Below are 17,785 nucleotides of genomic sequence, written 5' to 3'. Positions count from 1 at the left end.
AATATTCTCCCATTTGAAACCAATTTTCTGTCAATAAATCAGAATGAAATGTACTGTCAGCAAATATGCAACGGAATGAGTTGGACCTCCAGAAGATTGCTTAAAAGGCAGCCAGTCTAGTCTCTTCACAGCTGCTTTGAAGAGACTACAGAAAGTCTAGCTCAGAGTTTCTCAACCTCTGTTCTGTGGACCAGCACTGGTTCCTGGGATGATGTTGGGATTGTCCAGCAAGGCCAGATTCTTATAGTGGTACTGATGCCCCCAATGGCACGTGCGAATTATTAGAGAGCTAAGGCAATGATTAAACTAACAGGCTGCCTCTGATATGTCAAGTGATAAAAAGAACTGGCAATTGTCCATGGTGACACCCAAAGTTACGTCAGTGAGGTAGGTATCAGGAAGAAGCTTCCGTAGAAGTGTCAGGTTATTATACACTAGAACTTGGTCATTATTTTTATAACTTGTCCATATTTGTAGCAAAGTCCAATCACAAACCTCATACAGTACAGGGTGTTTTGATATTGTGCAATTAAGGTTTTCAAGAGTAAAATAAAATAAAAGTTAATGAATTAACATTTAAATAAAAAAGTGTATCTTCACACAAGTCTTGTACATGAACAAATGACTGTTGAAAAGTGAAATGATGTGTTCCTTCCCCATCCCCTGGTTAATAAGAATCTGCATAAGTGATAAGACTTTACAGAAGCAGGGATGGACTATATATCATTTTCTGGAAATGAACTAAGTATTTGCACCTCCTTCCAAGCTATTCAGACAGGTGTCATGTTTCGCCAAGTCGTCTTTAACGGAGTCCATCTTTGTGTTGACCTCGGTAGCGAGAATGGCTATTTGTGCGGATAGGTCAGTGGATAGTGACTCCACCTTAGCCAGCACAGTCTGTTCAGACTTAATGATCGCCGCCATTACCTTGGCTAGGTCGGGGGGATCAGAGTCCGTGTCCGGTGAGCCGGAGGCTTCAGTAGAGGTCTGCTCTTCTGTGACTCACATATACCTCAACTAACTGGTGCCCCCGCACATTGACTCCGTAAAGGTACCCAGCTGTATATAGTCTCGCTATTGTTATTTTACTGCTGCTCTTTAATTACTTGTTACTTTTATTTCTTATCCCTATTTTTTTTTCAACGGTATTGTTGGTTAGGGGCTTGTAAGTAAACATTTTACTGTAAGATCTACACCTGTTGTATTCAGCGCATGTGACTAATAAAATTTGATTTGATTTAGTATTCACTAGAACTAGGTCATTATTTTATATGACCCTGGGTAGCCTATATAACAACTTCCTCTCAATAGATATGCAGAAACCCTTATAGTACTCAACGAACAGTGAATAGATTTTTGATTTTTTTTTAAATGTACAGACTCTATATTTATGGGTGTTGGTGACAGGCAACATTAGGATTTGTGTAGGCTACTGCTTTCATTCACCTGTAAGTATTGCACTTTACCCTATGTAATGCTCAATTTTCAATCCTCTGCCTATCAGAAAAATAGCATTATTATGATGTTGAAATGCACTTTTAATAAAGTTCGATTTGATTAGTTGGTCAGGCATATCACAGTAAATTTAGTATATTTTAGTACATTTTCAAACTGAAAGGATTAGGTCTACTGCTGTAGGTGTGCATATTTTAGTACATTTTCAAACTGAAAGGATTAGGTCTACTGCTGTAGGTGTGCATATTTTAGTACATTTTCAAACTGAAAGGATTAGGTCATTTTCAAACTGAAAGGATTAGGTCTACTGCTGTAGGTGTATATATTTTAGTACATTTTCAAACTGAAAGGATTAGGTCTACTGCTGTAGGTGTGCATATTTTAGTACATTTTAAAACTGAAAGGATTAGGTCTACTGCTGTAGGTGTGCATATTTTAGTACATTTTAAAACTGAAAGGATTAGGTCTACTGCTGTAGGTGTGTATATTTTAGTACATTTTCAAACTGAAAGGATTAGGTCTACTGCTGTAGGTGTGCATATTTTAGTACATTTTCAAACTGAAAGGATTAGCTGTCTATTTTAGTACTTTTCAAACTGAAAGGATTAGGTCTACTGCTGTGGTGTGTATATTTTAGTACATTTTCAAACTGAAAGGATTAGGTCTACTGCTGTAGGTGTAGAGTACATTTTCAAACTGAAATGGATTAGTGCTGTAGGTGTGCATATTTTAGTACATTTTCAAATTGAAAGGATTAGGTCTACTGCTGTAGGTGTGCATATTTGAGTACATTTTCAAACTGAAAGGATTAGGTCTACTGCTGTAGGTGTGCATATTTGAGTACATTTTCAAACTGAAAGGATTAGGTCTACTGCTGTAGGTGTGCATATTTGAGTAGATTTTCATTTTCAAACTGAAAGGATTAGGTCTACTGCTGTAGGTGTGTACTGAAAACTGAAAGATTAGGTCTACTGCTGTAGGTGTGTGTTGAGTATTTTCATTTTAGTACATTTTCAAACTGAAAGGATTAGGTCTACTGCTGTAGGTGTGCATATTTTAGTACATTTTAAAACTGAAAGGATTAGGTCTACTGCTGTAGGTGTGTATATTTGAGTACATTTTCAAACTGAAAGGATTAGGTCTACTGCTGTAGGTGTGCATATTTGAGTACATTTTCAAACTGAAAGGATTAGGTCTACTGCTGTAGGTGTGTATATTTTAGTACATTTTCAAACTGAAAGGATTAGGTCTACTGCTGTAGGTGTGCATATTTGAGTACATTTTCAAACTGAAATGATTAGGTCTACTGCTGTAGGTGTGCATATTTGAGTACATTTTCAAACTGAAAGGATTAGGTCTACTGCTGTAGGTGTGTATATTTTAGTACATTTTCAAACTGAAATGATTAGGTCTACTGCTGTATGTGTGCATATTTGAGTACATTTTCAAACTGAAAGGATTAGGTCTACTGCTGTAGGTGTGTATATTTTAGTACATTTTCAAACTGAAATGATTAGGTCTACTGCTGTATGTGTGTATATTTGAGTGTATTTCTCATTGTGATTATGGTTGCAGGCTACAGGTGTGTTTGTGATAGATAGTCGTAGACATGGAGAAGCAGACTGTGGACTTTGCCAGGGACGCTTTTCTCACAGGGAGGTCCCAGCCCCTGAAGTTCAGAGTTCAACAGTTGAAGTCCCTTCAGAAGCTGATCACAGAAAGACAAGGAGAGATTGCCATAGCACTCAAGCAGGACCTCAACAGGGTGAGAGTTTGAAAGTCATTGATTTTTTGTTGTTGATAAATAGACATACACTGAGTGTACAAAACATTAAGAACACCTTCCTAATATTGAGTTGCAAGGTGTCAAAAGCATTCCACAGGGATGCTGGCCCATGTTGACTCCAATGCTTCCTACAGTTGTGCCAAGTTGGCTCAATGTCCTTTGGGTGATGGACCATTCTTGATACACACGGGAAACTGTTGAGTGTGAAAAACACAGCAGCATTGCAGTTCTTGACCAAAATGGTGCGCTTGGCACCTACTACCATAACCCGTTCAATGGCACTTAATTATTTTGTTTTGCCCATTCACCCTCAGAATGGCACACATATACAACCCATGTCTCAATTGTCTCAAGGCTTAAAGATCCTTCTTTAACCTGTCTCCATTTCCTATACACTGATTGAAGCGATTTTAACAAGTGGCATCAATAAGGGATCATAGCTTTCAACTGGTCAGTCTATGCCATGGAAAGAGCAAGTATTCTTAATGTTTTGTACACTCAAATGTATCAACAAAGGGCATATATATATACACCAAGCTTTTTAGATGTAATAAAGCCTTCATAAATCTTAATGCATTTATAAGACCTATATAGATAATTCACAATTCATAAAAGTAACCAAGTCAATGTCTGAGTTTTCATAACTGTGAAGGAGAAAAGAGGGAGATACCCCTTACCAGATTAGTAAAGTCCAACCACCTACCACATTTGAATGACTAATCCAGCATGTTTAGGCACAGAGTGTGTTAAGTAAATAATAACGATCCATATAGCCTCGATACAGACAGACATCACTGCCCTGTCGTTTTACAGAGCCAGTATGACACAGCCCTCTCCGAGCTGATTGGCCTGGAGAATGAGATCAGCCTGGCGGTGGGGAAGCTGTCTCAGTGGGCTGCCCCTCGCCATGTGGAGAAGAACATCATGACCTTAACAGACCAGGTGTACATCCTGCCTGAACCCCTGGGAGTGGTGCTCATCATCGGGGCATGGAACTACCCCTGGGCCCTCACTCTGCAGCCCCTGATCGGGGCCATCGCAGCTGGTATATACCCCAGGCCCTAGTTGAATTCAATTCCTTCAAATGTTCCCACTACAAGGGGAGCAGAGGGGTATACTGCAAAGCAGGATCAATGAGTCACCTAACGTTGATAAACAACCAGATATAACCACTTATTTGCTGGCTCATTAATAAAAGTAACACATCTCTAAGTTTTTTGGTTGTTGAGTGAACTAGACCATGTATATACCAATATTTAATCAAGTTACCTGGCTAACTCATTGATCCTGTAATGTATGCATATTTAGTTTTCTAACTTTATCTCAGCAACCCTCTCACACACTGTTCATTCTTCCTCTACAGGGAATGCAGCAGTGGTGAAACCCTCTGAGTTGAGTGAGCACTCAGCCAGTCTCCTCAAAGCACTGCTCCCTCAATATCTGGACAAGGTCTTACATTTTGCTAACCTTGTATCAGTAATAAAATAAAACATCTAAATGTGTGGTTTTGGGGTAAACTATCACTATAATGTTGGGTTATTTTCCTTGACAGGAGTTATATCCTGTGGTGACAGGTGGAGTTCCAGAGACCCAGGAGTTGCTGAGGCAGCGTTTTGACCACATCTTCTACACTGGGAACAGCACAGTGGGGAAAGTGGTGATGGAGGCCGCAGCCAAACACCTGACCCCTGTCACCCTGGAGCTGGGGGGCAAGAGCCCCTGTTACATCGACAAGGACTGTGACCTCATCGTGGCCTGCCGGTAACAGCTACTTGCACCGTTGCTCAGCAACCCATTTTATCCATAGTCACATGGCTCATATAGACATGTCTTGATACGTCATGTGTTTGTTTTTATAGCCGAATCACATGGGGAAAGTTTTTCAACGTTGGGCAGACATGCATTGCCCCTGACTACATCCTGTGTGAGCCCAGCATTCAGAACAAAGTGGTGGAGGGCATCCGGAATACACTACAGGTCTGTTCCAGATCTGTCTTCCCACAGCAGAGTAGTCTATTACCATGGACAATATATCAGGGTTCTATATCTGTCTATTACACTGTGCGTATGGTTTGAGACAGCATCTAATCCTCGTTTTAGACAGCATCTAATCCTCGTTTTAGACAGCATCTAATCCTCGTTTTAGACAGCATCTAATCCTCGTTTTAGACAGGATCTAATCCTCGTTTTAGACAGCATCTAATCCTCGTTTTAGACAGCATCTAATCCTCGTTTTAGACAGCATCTAATCCTCGTTTTAGACAGCATCTAATCCTCGTTTTAGACAGGATCTAATCCTTGCCTTTTGTTAATTCCAGGAGTTCTACGGCCCGGACCCCAAATCTTCCCCAGACTACGGTCGCATCATCAACCTGCGCCACTTTAGTCGAGTGATGGGTCTGCTGGAGGGATGCAGCGTGACACTAGGGGGAGAGAGCGACCCATCACAGTGTTATATTGGTAGGGAGAATCCTTATGGGGGAGATGATTGGCTGGACTCTTGCCAAGCTTCTTTATTTATGCAATGGGTATACAAATCCATATTGAATCAATTCTGGGATGAACTTTTGTCAGTGCTGTGATGTGCCGATGTAACTGACTGTACCGTCCCTGTGAATCTGTCAATAACAATGACCTTTTCCCCCCATCTGATGCTCCAGCTCCCACAGTGGTAACGGACGTGTCTCCTCACACCAGACTTATGCAGGAGGAGATCTTCGGACCTCTGTTGCCCATAGTGACTGTTGGTGATGTGGGTGATGCAATTCGCTTCATCAACGGGAAAGAGAAGCCCTTAGCACTGTATGTTTTTTCCTCTGACAAGAAGGTAAGCTACTACCGTTGAAACAATAGAACTCCATATTAGGAGAGTGTAGAGGATCACGCAGACTATATTATTCTTCTTTCTCTTTTTGCCAATGAGGTGATAAAGCGAATGATTGCCGAGACCAGCAGCGGCGGGGTGGTAGTCAATGATGTCATAATGCACTACGTGCTCAACTCCCTTCCTTTTGGCGGCGTAGGTAAGACCGATAACCAACAAGTATTTTAATAGTTTTGGCTAGCACATTGGTGAATTTTCCTAGTCTAATATCCTATCTTATAATGACCTCACATGCTGCTCTCTGAACTCTGACCCCGTACAGGTCAAAGTGGAATGGGCAGGTACCACGGGAAACACACCTTCGACCAGCTCAGCCACCACCGGGCGTGCCTGATCAAGTCCTTGGGCATGGAATGCATTAACATGTCCAGGTACCCACCCCAGGACCGCTCACGGGCACGCAGGGCCAGACAGGCCTTGAGGAGCTCCCTGTGTGACCAATCCAAATCCACCTTCGTGTGGGCAGTTTTGGCCACCATCTTAGCCTGTGGTCTCCTTGTCGCCCTGATTGTAATTGTAGTCATGGGTGCCAGGTAGCCCAGGTTCTCACTACTGCAACTCATCAACTGGAAATTGTTTTTTGCATCAAATGCACTTCTTGAAGTTGCTATATTGTAATGTATCATCAATGTATTATGTCGATAATTCTGTAATCTTACTATGAGAGGGTTTACTATCTATAGATCAACCATGATCATCTATTTTATGACCTGATGTTTCCTTTTCTGTGGTTAAAAAGTAAACAAACAAACCCCTCAGGAGCCAGAGATGAAAAACAAATCTTTACTTTCCATTACTTCATTAGCACAGATTTACAAAAATATGTTAAATTATATGCACATGCCATGGATACACACAATATTTGAAATGTTGTTTTGAAAAGAAACAAAAAAACTTTTCAGTAACGTTATTGCTTTGTACCTTTTGTCGTGAATGATAAGATAAATAACTTCAATACTAGTCTATTGACATGGCTTTGATTTGTTCAGATGAAGTCCTAGGAAATGTAACATCCAAATGTTCCTAGTAACTTCATAATCTAGTAAACTGGCCCTAGCGCATTAACACATTTATTAATTCAAAGAGCAAAATGGCTTCCAGATGAGCAGCCTTGTAGGACAGCCTTTAGGCCAAAAGGCTGTTAATTTCCAGTGTCTGGACTGGAGGAGGAATGAGTTTCTACATAGAATACCTGAGGGTTAGGGCTCTGACCTTGTCAGGCACTGCAGCCCAGGGAGCTTCCAGCGGTTTCCATTGTGTATGCGCAGGTCCAGCCACTCTTGCTGTGCCACGGCCAGGTAGGACTCCTGCGGGGTGGAGGCCAGCAGCTCAGGGCTCATAGAGCCCTCTGCCTGGGCCAGGGCCTGTTGACATGCAGACTGGAGGTCCATGCTCTCAAAATTATTCAGACTGCTAGACGATTGGTCCACCATATTGGCACTACTTGGACCTGACGGGTAGAAATTACAAGATTGTCAACAGGAGAAACAGGCCAAATACATTGCTGTAAAGTGTTGTGTTACGTCTGACTTGCCTGTGTGGCTTACTTTTATAATTCCACTATAGTGGGATTCAACTAAAAATCATGTTATCAATGATGAAGGCACCCCCCCTGGTGGACACTTACAGCAGCGTCTGAAGGGCTCCCAGCCCCGCGAAGGCATGTAGGGCTTGGCCATGGGCTGCTGCAGCAGGCACACGATGGCGTTGTCCACCTGGTGGAAGACCCGGAGGGAGAGCAGCCTCTGGTGGATCTCCTCTGACAGGCTGTATTCCTCAGAGCGTATCAGGTTCCGGATCAAGTCAAAGTCTTGCTTCAGCTGTAGAGCCCCCTGGATACTGCAGAGAGAGAGAGAGACAGAGGAACAGAAAGGTTGGTGAATGGGTGTGTCTATCACTCCCCTTACTAGTGCCATGTTAGGAGATAACAGTAATGATAATCAGTATAATCACAGAAATAGAATCACTAGTATGGGCTTCCCAAGTCAGAGATTCTATGCCCATTCGAGTAATTGTATTTCTATGGTATTCAGCACGGTTGTATTTGCTAATCTAAAATCAGGGAATACTGTACACATACCTGAACTTGATCTTCTGCTTGAGGATGTGCTCCATCCAGGCCTCCATGAAGGCTGTCATGGCCTCTGTCAGGGCGGGGATCCGAGCCTCCTCAGGCAGGGGCTGCACCCCCTCCAGTACCTGTCCTATTACACTCTGAGCTGCAGTAGTAGCGTAATCACTAGGGCTGCTGGGGAACTCTACAGATACAATAAGATGAAGGAAAAAACAAGCATCAATTATATTGGCTCCATACACAAAGTACAACAGAAAAAAACTCAAATAGTGGACATGTTTCTTATGTTTAGAATATAGGATATTTCAGTTCCATCAGTCTGTAATTGACCTGTTTTATAGTTCACTCTCCAGTGCTTTGCTGAGGGCATGGTCTGCAAAAAGATCTCCTCAGACATCCTCTTACAGTCCTTGGAGAAGATTCTGAGCACCAGTTCAGAGAATACCTTCAACAATTCAGACATAATAGAACTGAGTTTATTTGAGTAATAAATTCAAATCGGTTATAAGAGATGACAGGTGGAACATTGGTCTAGAAATGGACAGATCAACCATTATATTGTCCCTCACCTGTAGATCTGTGACACTCTGAGTAAGCTGTGCAGCCAGCAGCTTGAGGAGATGATTTTCATTCACACTCAGGGCCTCCACATGCTGCAGTAGCCTCACCACTGATGCTCTCAGAACCTTAAAGCACAGAACACACTTATGTAAGTGCATCCCTCAATGTCAACATAGGATTTCTCACTAAAGACAAGAAGAAAGATGGAGACCATCTGAAGCAAGGCCAACATACATTCAATAGGGAAATAGAAGATGTGTCCCCCAAATGTCACCGTATTCCCTATATAGTGCACTGCTTTAGACCAGAGCTCTAGTTCAAAGTAGTGCACTATATAGGAAGCCATTTGGGAAGCATGTCAGAGTGAATCCTCACCTTGAGGTCTCCTAGGGTGACAAGCAGGAACTTGTTGAGGGACCAGGAGGAAAGGAACTGATAGGCCTTTCTCATGACCCAGAAGGTAGAGGATCGGACGGATGCCACCACTCTGCTCAGCGATCCTATGTGAAGGGACCTCATAGTCCGAGCATTACTGTCACCTGATGAAGGATGAAAAGCAAGATGACTACCGTGTGGCCTGGTAGAATGTTTAAGAGGTAGAGAATGAGAATGACCTAGGGATATTTGGAGGTGATTTCCAGATTAATAAGCAGTTTAAATCATATGGATATGGAGGTTAACTTGGACCAGGTGGGCTGATATAGGGGTTAACTTGGACCAGGTGGGCTGATATAGGGGTTAACTTGGACCAGGTGGGCTGATATAGGGGTTACCTTGGACCAGATGGGCTGATATAGGGGTTACCTTGGACCAGGTGGGCTGATATAGGGGTTACCTTGGACCAGGTGGGCTGATATAGGGGTTAACTTGGACCAGGTGGGCTGATATAGGGGTTAACTTGGACCAGGTGGGCAGATAGGGGTTACCCTGGACCAGGTGGGCTGATATAGGGGTTACCTTGGACCAGGAGGGCTGAAGTTTGAAGACACTGCAGCACTGTGAGGAGTGGAGGGGACAGCTGCAGGAGTCTCTCCATGGTACATGTCATCACCATGCAGTTCTCACGCTCAACTCCTGGAAGACATTTATCTTTCAGTCCTGAGCCCAGTGACGCACACATCACTGCAAGAGAGAAAGAAACACACACACAAAGATTAGAGGCAATACCTTAACAGAAACCAAAAACATTGTGTTTTTATATTACTATAACTACATGATGCAGATGGATGTCAAATTACAGTGTATTAAGGATGTTTTAAACACAGAAACTGACCCTCATCCCAGTGCCTAAAAGCAGTGTTGGACAGGAGCTGTAAGATGAAGTCATCAACCACTCCTCTACACTCTTCAGGGACGAGCTCTGCAAGGCATTCAACTATTATTTATTGAAAGTGTCACAGTCACACATCAACTGATTAAAAACAGGCAGCATTTGTTACCTCCTCTACAGCCATGGTTGAGCCACATCACAAGCTGGAAAACCATCTGGTCGTTCCACTGGTTAACACTGCCCAAAGGGTCTCTCTTTGGTGGCTGGTGGAAGCGCTGAATGACAGCTTTGCCAAACTCCCTCCACAGCATTGTCCTGTAATGACCAAAGAGCTCCACACAGGCCCCAGACTGGACTGACTTGGGTCTCTTTATCTCCTGCCTGGCCTCATCTGTGGGTGAAGACTCTCCCTCAAAGCACCTGGGAGAATGTTCTGGGGTGTTGGTACACTCCGGCCTGGGTCTGTTGGGGATGTGTGGAGCCATCAGGTCTGTGGAGGACACCAGGGCCTGGAAGAGAATCTCTAGAGACTTTCGGTCCTGACGGATGAAGGCTATAAAGGGGAGATCAGAGGACCAGGAACAGGGTTTTCCCAACCTGGATTCATCTGAAGAGGGCCCAGGGAGGTTCTCCAGTGTGAGCCCATCAGGACTGGGCTCTGAGGGGTGTAGAGGGGAAAGCAGCGGGAATAACAGTTCTAATTTCTCCCACGTAGGGGCTGGGGCTCCAGTGTGCAGGGCCTGGGAGTAGAGGAAGCTCTGTTGGGAAGCCCATTGGTACAGCTGCTCTGCTGCAATCTGCCCCCTGTGCTCTGCCAGTATCCTCATCAGTTCAACCACTGGGAACGGTGCAGGAAGGCTACCCCTCCGGGTGGGCTGCCTACTAGACAGCCCAGGCCAGTCAGACAGCTGCAGGGTCTGAGTTCTCCACCGCGAGCCTCTATGCTGGACTCTCTGCTCCTCCAGTACCTGGTTAAAGACCTCTGCCCCAGCCAGCAGGTCTTCTAAGGCATCTCTAGGCACCCTGGCCAGCTGAGCTGAGGCCAGAGCGGAGAGGGCTGTATAGATACAACGTTCCATCAGAACCAGGGCCTGCAGTCCCAGCACTCTCAGTGTCCGCCGCATGACAGCAAGGGTCTCTGTCCTCTGGAACAGAACAGTTCTCAGCCAGACGTCAGACTGGGCTTTGGCACATAGAGCATCCCAATGGCTCACATGGATACGTAGTTCCTGGCACAGGCCTCCCATCCCAAAGCTCCAGGCAGAGTTTGGTCGCTCCAGGACTCGACTCCTGTCCATCAACAAACCTAGCTCCCGCTCCAGCAGGCTAGTCAGTTTGTCAACGTACACAGTGGTGACTCTGGTGCGCCGGGCATACTCATGGAGGAAAAGGAGCTGAGCCCGCTGTTCCAGTAGGTACTGCAGCTGCCCATAGTGCTGGCTGAGGGTAGCGGCTGGAGGGTGGTGGTAGAAACTGCCCTCTGTAGCGAGGCCCCTGACGCAACTCTGCAGCTGGCCTGTCCGTGGCCCCCGCAACACTTGGCACTGTGGACTGAGACCCAGCATGCCCTGGTCTAGCCGCTGCAGCCTGCTAGACGACTGAGAGGTGAGGTTCTGGCACGCTACAAAGGTATCCCGGTTCTCAAATTCCCACATATCATCACTTTTCTGCCTCAGTAGCCACCTCAGGCTGGGGTTGAAGCGAGTCCTCAGCAGGGCCTCCGCCTTCTGCAGAGACTTGGTGAAGGGGCAACTCTGGGACCAAGAAGCTGAAGATGACAGGAGTATAGTGCTACTGTAATGCCACACAAACAGCATTGTCCTCTTATCAATTTGTTTCTATTTACATAGCTCAGGTGTTAACTATCAAAACAGTAACAAAGAAGGTGTTGCCCATACCATCAAGCTTGTCCTTTGAAAGAAAGTCATCATCTGACAAAGCATTTAGTCTCTTCTGAAATAAGATGGTTCAGAGAATGGTCAATAATAAAACCATAACTTAAATGTTTTTTTACATTGACTTAAGCATACCACAAAATATTTAATTGAGAATGTTAGTCACTTACCTGTTCCTCTTCAGAAGAAAAGGGTTCTGGGTTCTCATTCACAGGGGATGTCTCTGTTTTATCTGGATGAAGACAAAGAGTAGTATCACACCACGCAACAGTGTTCCTATTCTGAAACAGAACACGAAGTAACAATAAACTACATATTCACAATCACAATGTCAGTGTAGACGTTAGGGAACAGAGAAGGTTACCTCCTGCCTTGTCCAAACCTCCCTGCCCCTCTATTTCCAAAGCGGTCCCATTCTGGGTCACCTGGTAGGTGCACAAAATCTGAGCCATATCAAACAGGACGTAGCATTCAGGGGTCTTTCCCAAAATGGCTCACATTGCTGTTGGAAACAACGTTATTAATTAAATGCCCTCATAGTCAGAATAAATGAACACATTTCCAGGAAACAGCACCGAGCTTTAACGTTACTCAAGGTAACATGATCACCCTCTTTACATTTCGTATTCAGGTTACGTCTAGCTCTTAAACTTTAGCGATGAGGTCAAGCTCGCCTGCTGATGTTTTCTGATAGTATTCCTTGACAAGCTGTCGCCACCAAATACTCCATCTGGGCGATCGCCGATAGTGGACTATCGTATAAAAAGGCAACAATAGCCACCGTTCACATAACTAATACAGGTGTCTATTTGAAAACGATTTCACACTTGCTTGTCATTGCCAGACTCTATAGTGAGATTCATAACAACTCTATCACAGTGACACACTCCCTAACATGGTAGCTACGCGTTGGCCATCTGAAAAGTATAGGCTACTTACTGCCATAATAAAACGGCAATACCACAATACCTGTGAAATCAGTATCCGACGTAAAGGCCCAGTAAGAGAACCCCATTTAGCTGGCTAGTAAGTCTATGCTTCCTCTTCTTGACACCTAGCGTTGGCAAATTCATTTGTCAACATTGTTTTTTACTCCACGTTGCTTGCCACTCTTGCAAGCAAATATTTTCTAGTTAGCAAGTGATGGCCAAATTGAAAGAAATTAGCATCCATTGTTGCTAGCTACCGTTAAAGGTAATAAAACAAACATCACATTTGTACTTGAATACTTCCGTGTTTCACATCAACACTTGCTGTGAGGATTACAGCAGTCAACTGTTAGCAATTCAGGCAATCCTATTTTGAGTTTTAATCCTAGTGCTCACGAAAGTAGCGGGTTTGGTCCACGAATAGCATTGCTAGCTCAAAGCTAGCTAACCATCATGAGATACAAACAGCCAATGAAAAGAGAGCGTCCCTTGTTATGGTTAATACGGGGCGGAGCTATGGCGCTCGTTCACATAGATCTATTGCTCATCCATGCTTCCGATAATCACTAAGTAATAAGCATTAATGTACTATGAAAAACTAGCTAAGAACATATACATTTCGCAGCTACAGCCAGGCAGAACGCTGAGAATGCATATACAGAAAACTTATCATAGAGTAAAATAACCTTGACGCATAACTTCATTTATTTTTTAAAAACTGCCTATAAAAACCTCAATGCCAACATAACCCTTCAAAATATAGTACAACATTGTATTTCAAAACAATTTACACAGGCTGCCAAATTCTGATATTTTTTTCTAATTGGTAATTTGTACCTACCACATCAGATCTTTTTCAGAGCTGATCTGATGGAGAAGAAAAATATCTGATTTGGACTGCCTGTCTAAACGCAGTCAAATTTACACTCCCAACTACTCACAATAAATTTATTTTCTTAACATAAAGTCATTAACAATTATAAAATGCAAGCATCCACAGCACAACATAAGTCAATTTTAACTATATACAATTCAGGTCACTGACTTGAATTTAATCATGAATTTATCCTGGAATTTTAATTAAGCATTCAATAATTTTTCCAGCTAGGGTGATCGCCATGGATTGTCTTTCAATGCACAACAGTTAGGCCATGTCAAGATCAACTGATGCATCTATTTTCATCATCTTGCTGGGAGTCCCTTGGCAGGAGTCCTAGAACATAAAAAAAAAAAAATCTAGATTAGTTTTATACTGAAAAAATGCAGCACAAAGTCACTCCAATTGTGTTTGGTAAGAGTCCAACAGTGCTTCCCAAAATGGCTTTTGAACATGGACCAATAGTTGTCTTCAAACATGCCAAGACTGGTTAAAGAACATACCGGTTGAGATGAAGAGGCATTGCTGACTTTAAGAGGCTGTGCGCTCGAGTCTGAATCCAGCTCAGGGAAGTCCAGCTCAATATCCATGACATCATCCAAGTCAACCTCCTCTCTAAATGATACATGAAACAAAGAACAACTGTATTACAAACTTGGTTTGAGTAAGCCATCTGGCACAAAGGTGTCCTCTCATGAAGGATTTTCCCTGAGACTAGGTAGATACATTTTTTCTACAGGATGGCTTTAACATATTTCCCAAATGCAATTTCAGGAGAACAACTTGTGCTTACAATTGAAGGACTATATCAAAGGGAGTATAAAGTTCAATGGCATAGAAACATTATATATATATATATACACACACATTTTTTTTGCTTGATCGTTTTAAATGCCAGGATATTTGAGGGGCTTACATGGCCTGCAGCTCACTGCCTTCCAGGGCTGGGGGATCCCACGCGTGAATCTTCACCTTCCACAGCTTAATCTGCTGGTCCCATGAGCGCCGGCTGTACTTCTTGAACTTGTTGGGAGTCTTAGGATGAACTCCCGGCTGCCTCAAGTGCCTGGCAAAACAATGGAAAACAAATGGGTTAATATTAACTTTGATCTATTAGGGTGGTAGCTGAATGAAAACCAACACTATTTTACTCACTTGGGTACTTCCTTGATGTATCTGTCATAGGCGAGTGTGTTCTTCCCGTAGGTGATCTGTTTCTGCCTCCTCATCAGGACTTCCTCGTCCTCCTCCATGACCTCACCGGGGACAGGAGAGTCTCTGGACTCTGAGCTGAAGACAGGAAACAGATTAATGAATGAAATGCAATGAATGGATGTACCCTGAGTGCCAGTCTGTTTGTGCTATCATGCCAACTCCTTGTCACGCACATTGTTTGTTTGGCTTGACAATGAGCAAGCAATGGAGTTGGCAAGAGCACAAAAATCTGGGACCAGGCTCTCATGCAAAACACAGTATGAGACATTCATTTTCAAACATACCTCCCAGAAGAGTTCTTTCGTTCCCTTGGACCAAAATCTGATGTTAGTATCCTTCGCCTGTAACTAAAAGAAACAATACCATAAGCAATTGAAAGCTTTTATAAGCACATTTAACTAAAAGGGGAAACTCCGCAGTGACTGCTGACCGTTGCATATCCCGACGGACACTTGAGCGCCTTTCGTCAGTCTCCACTTCACTCCCCCAATCCGCGCATCTAGGAACTGGACCTTCACTTTCAGGAGTGGTAAAACTGAAAGAGGAATGAAATGTAGAGTTATTATGAGATTCCTCTCCAGAAGACGTCTCAAAACACCTTAAGTTGGAGATGGCTGATGGTGTGAAAAAAACATTAAACAACACCATACATTTTAATTGTTTGTTTTTAACAGCATTATTCAGGGTGACATACATGGGGCACATTTGCATTTAGCAACCATCTGTCAACCTAACCATTGTTCTCAAACGCTTCCCTCATTTACATGTCACAGGGCAGTCTACTTAATTTATGGTTGTCAAGGTCTACATCCCAAATTGCTTGTCCCTATAAAGTGCACTATAAAGAAACCATAGGGCTCTGGTCAAAGTAGTGCACTATGTAGGGAATTGGGTGCCATTTGGGATGCAAGAAAGGGCTCAACAGAAAATCTACCTAAAATATTGGTTTGATAACTCCCAAGTTAGCAGTCTGAATCTTATCTTACCTAACAGGTCTATGGTTAGCATTCATCTTCAGATCACTGGTACCGGTTGAGTCCAAGTCCCCATTTGATCTCATACTGCCATCAGCTCCCCGTTTCCGGCAGTTGGACCACCTTGAAGGGCCCCTATTCCTAGAAACAATGATATATTGATCAACAAGACTGAAAGATCATGCCATTGTCAAGAACATCATTTTTCCGAATAACTTAACATTAAAACAGTACTAAAAATGCCTTTTTCCCTTTGTTTTAGTTGATTATTGTCAATCACTACAGACTCAGTGGAGACACTAGTAGGTACACTAGTTGACTATTTATGAGATATTTCAAGCACAGTACAATAGCTGCTTCGGCGCCATAGGATGCATGAGCGCGAAATGTTTTGCTAGTCAACCAACGTTACTATAGCTAGCTAGCAAGCTAACGTTAGTAGCTAGTTAGCTGTTGCATTTTAGCTAGCTACATTTTAAGGGAAATTGGTTGTTATAACGTTGGCTGGCTAGCTAACGTTAGTTAGATAAACAAATTATTTGCACTTTCTATTTAACTACTGTAACTAGTTAAGGCAAGTTAGCAAGCTATTGTTAGCTGATTAGCTATCCAGCAGTAAACTTAGCTAGGTAACACCTGATCAAAATAAAAAGGTTAGGTGTCTAGCAAACGCTACGTTACTGTACGTAGCAAAATTAGTCAAGAATGCATAAGCCAGCAATGCAATAAATGCTCACATACTTATAACACGATATGAAACATACATTAGCTGGAAAAGCGTACCTAGAAACAATTAGCCAGCTAGCTAACCAGACCAGCAACAATTCCGGATTTCGCGGGAGAAGACTGGCGCGAGAGAAAGCGAAAATAGATTTTTAAATAGATTTTTGTTGCTAAATTACTTACAAACTCATGACAACTCACCTATTTTCATCTCCGTTATATTCAGCATTGGTGCGTCTGGATTTGTGACGAAAAGACATTTTTTTTCTAAACTTACAGAGGAACGAAGGGCTTGTAGCTACTTCCCTTAAAGCAGAGCTCTTTTGATTTTGATGTGAACGCGCCAAAGCTAAGGAATGGCGCTTCCCTGACGTCAGTCAACAATTGAAGAATTCATTTCGCATGGCCCGGTGCCCAAGGAGTGTATAGATATCGGTTAAGGACCAATGGAATTGTCTAATTTCACAACCTCTGCTGTTCCGGGGCACCGTGCCATGTACAAACGAACAGACCCGTTGTTGTCACGTGACAGAAGGGGAGGGATTTTGACGCGCTTGTTTACAAAACCACAGATGGAACAGTGGTGGTTTAGTTATAGAGGCATATATTTAGGGAGCTAGGCAAACTTTTAGAATATTATACAAACATACAAAGAGGCGCCCTATACATTATGTTCCATAGCATTGTTTAAATATTCATCGTGTAATGGTGAGCTAACATGGCTGCCATAGAATGTTGTAGTGTCGTGTAAATGCGTCATAATGCTCATTCTAGACAATCCGTTTTATAGCATTTTTTAATTTATTTTTATTCCCCATGTACTGTTAAAATGTGCAGCTAACGCCACGTCAATGTGCTATACTAGGAAACTCCGACATTTCCAAATGTTTAACTGGTAGTAGTTTTATAAGTGCTGCGTTCAACAAATCAGCAAGTCGGAAATGTCGCGGCATAACATGGCTAGAATGTTGAAGTGTCGTTAATACATCATAATGCAGAAACCGCATTGGCCCAACTGTCTATTGATGCATTCAAGACAACTGGGACCTCTGAAAAAACGGGGTCAAATCATGTCAGTGACCTTCTGGTCAGAAAGTTAGAGGTCTACAGAAATGCCAGAGTTTTCGACATGAAACTCCCAC

At 43.0% G+C, this 17,785-nt stretch overlaps 3 protein-coding genes across 7 annotated transcripts; 1 reads left to right on the top strand and 2 right to left on the bottom strand.

The window, feature by feature from the left end:
* The first annotated feature begins 827 nt into the window (after positions 1–827).
* LOC115129275 (aldehyde dehydrogenase, dimeric NADP-preferring-like) lies at positions 828–7,085 on the top strand. Of its 3 annotated transcripts, none has more exons than XM_029659446.2 (10): positions 828–1,051; positions 3,031–3,220; positions 4,055–4,286; positions 4,605–4,690; positions 4,794–5,002; positions 5,101–5,218; positions 5,560–5,701; positions 5,902–6,068; positions 6,165–6,264; positions 6,388–7,085. In XM_029659446.2, the coding sequence occupies exons 2-10, from the start codon at positions 3,065–3,067 to the stop codon at positions 6,660–6,662; spliced, it is 1,485 nt and encodes a 494-aa protein (XP_029515306.1). In that variant the 5' UTR covers positions 828–1,051; positions 3,031–3,064; the 3' UTR covers positions 6,663–7,085. The 3 variants fall into 3 exon arrangements, with proteins under 3 accessions (XP_029515306.1, XP_029515308.1, XP_029515307.1); XM_029659448.2 differs by lacking the exon at positions 828–1,051 and adding an exon at positions 1,059–1,165; XM_029659447.2 differs by lacking the exon at positions 828–1,051 and adding an exon at positions 1,206–1,448.
* Positions 6,895–13,434, bottom strand: ccdc142 (coiled-coil domain containing 142). Of its 2 annotated transcripts, none has more exons than XM_029659444.2 (13): positions 12,895–13,434; positions 12,290–12,427; positions 12,096–12,157; positions 11,929–11,983; positions 10,200–11,798; positions 10,034–10,120; positions 9,718–9,882; positions 9,136–9,299; positions 8,769–8,885; positions 8,530–8,644; positions 8,206–8,383; positions 7,753–7,964; positions 6,895–7,575 (listed from the first exon to the last, which is right to left on the bottom strand). In XM_029659444.2, the coding sequence occupies exons 2-13, from the start codon at positions 12,375–12,377 to the stop codon at positions 7,325–7,327; spliced, it is 3,093 nt and encodes a 1,030-aa protein (XP_029515304.1). In that variant the 5' UTR covers positions 12,378–12,427; positions 12,895–13,434; the 3' UTR covers positions 6,895–7,324. The 2 variants fall into 2 exon arrangements, with proteins under 2 accessions (XP_029515304.1, XP_029515305.1); XM_029659445.2 differs by having other exon boundaries at positions 13,139–13,434.
* Positions 13,435–13,536: 102 nt separating this feature from the next.
* On the bottom strand, positions 13,537–17,117 carry slbp (stem-loop histone mRNA binding protein). 2 transcript variants are annotated; one of them, XM_029659450.2, is made up of 8 exons: positions 16,845–17,117; positions 15,933–16,061; positions 15,377–15,481; positions 15,231–15,293; positions 14,887–15,021; positions 14,648–14,797; positions 14,235–14,346; positions 13,537–14,067 (listed from the first exon to the last, which is right to left on the bottom strand). In XM_029659450.2, the coding sequence occupies exons 1-8, from the start codon at positions 16,901–16,903 to the stop codon at positions 13,999–14,001; spliced, it is 822 nt and encodes a 273-aa protein (XP_029515310.1). In that variant the 5' UTR covers positions 16,904–17,117; the 3' UTR covers positions 13,537–13,998. The 2 variants fall into 2 exon arrangements, with proteins under 2 accessions (XP_029515310.1, XP_029515311.1); XM_029659451.2 differs by having other exon boundaries at positions 15,231–15,287; positions 16,845–17,107.
* Positions 17,118–17,785: the final 668 nt, after the last annotated feature.

The sequence above is a fragment of the Oncorhynchus nerka genome, linkage group LG5 (assembly GCF_034236695.1).
Source record: "Oncorhynchus nerka isolate Pitt River linkage group LG5, Oner_Uvic_2.0, whole genome shotgun sequence".
NCBI classification, from domain to species: domain Eukaryota; kingdom Metazoa; phylum Chordata; class Actinopteri; order Salmoniformes; family Salmonidae; genus Oncorhynchus; species Oncorhynchus nerka.
Note: the sequence above shows the minus strand (reverse complement) of the source record. Positions and strands in the feature narration are given on the sequence as shown.

What these genes read in the sequence shown, in the direction of transcription:
- ccdc142 (XM_029659444.2), bottom strand. Translation starts at nt 12,377, where the DNA reads ATGGCTCAGATTTTGTGCACCTACCAGGTGACCCAGAATGGGACCGCT. An exon ending in TTCAAAGGACAAGCTTGATG is followed by an intron (nt 11,799 to 11,928) that starts GTATGGGCAACA and finishes TGTCATCTTCAG; the next exon opens with CTTCTTGGTCCCAGAGTTGC. An exon ending in GAGAGTGAACTATAAAACAG is followed by an intron (nt 8,384 to 8,529) that starts GTCAATTACAGA and finishes TTGTATCTGTAG; the next exon opens with AGTTCCCCAGCAGCCCTAGT.
- LOC115129275 (XM_029659446.2), top strand. Translation starts at nt 3,065, where the DNA reads ATGGAGAAGCAGACTGTGGACTTTGCCAGGGACGCTTTTCTCACAGGG. An exon ending in TCAAGCAGGACCTCAACAGG is followed by an intron (nt 3,221 to 4,054) that starts GTGAGAGTTTGA and finishes GTCGTTTTACAG; the next exon opens with AGCCAGTATGACACAGCCCT. An exon ending in CCCATCACAGTGTTATATTG is followed by an intron (nt 5,702 to 5,901) that starts GTAGGGAGAATC and finishes CTGATGCTCCAG; the next exon opens with CTCCCACAGTGGTAACGGAC.
- slbp (XM_029659450.2), bottom strand. Translation starts at nt 16,903, where the DNA reads ATGTCTTTTCGTCACAAATCCAGACGCACCAATGCTGAATATAACGGA. An exon ending in TATAACGGAGATGAAAATAG is followed by an intron (nt 16,062 to 16,844) that starts GTGAGTTGTCAT and finishes CATTGTTTCTAG; the next exon opens with GAATAGGGGCCCTTCAAGGT. An exon ending in GCTAACCATAGACCTGTTAG is followed by an intron (nt 15,482 to 15,932) that starts GTAAGATAAGAT and finishes TTCCTCTTTCAG; the next exon opens with TTTTACCACTCCTGAAAGTG.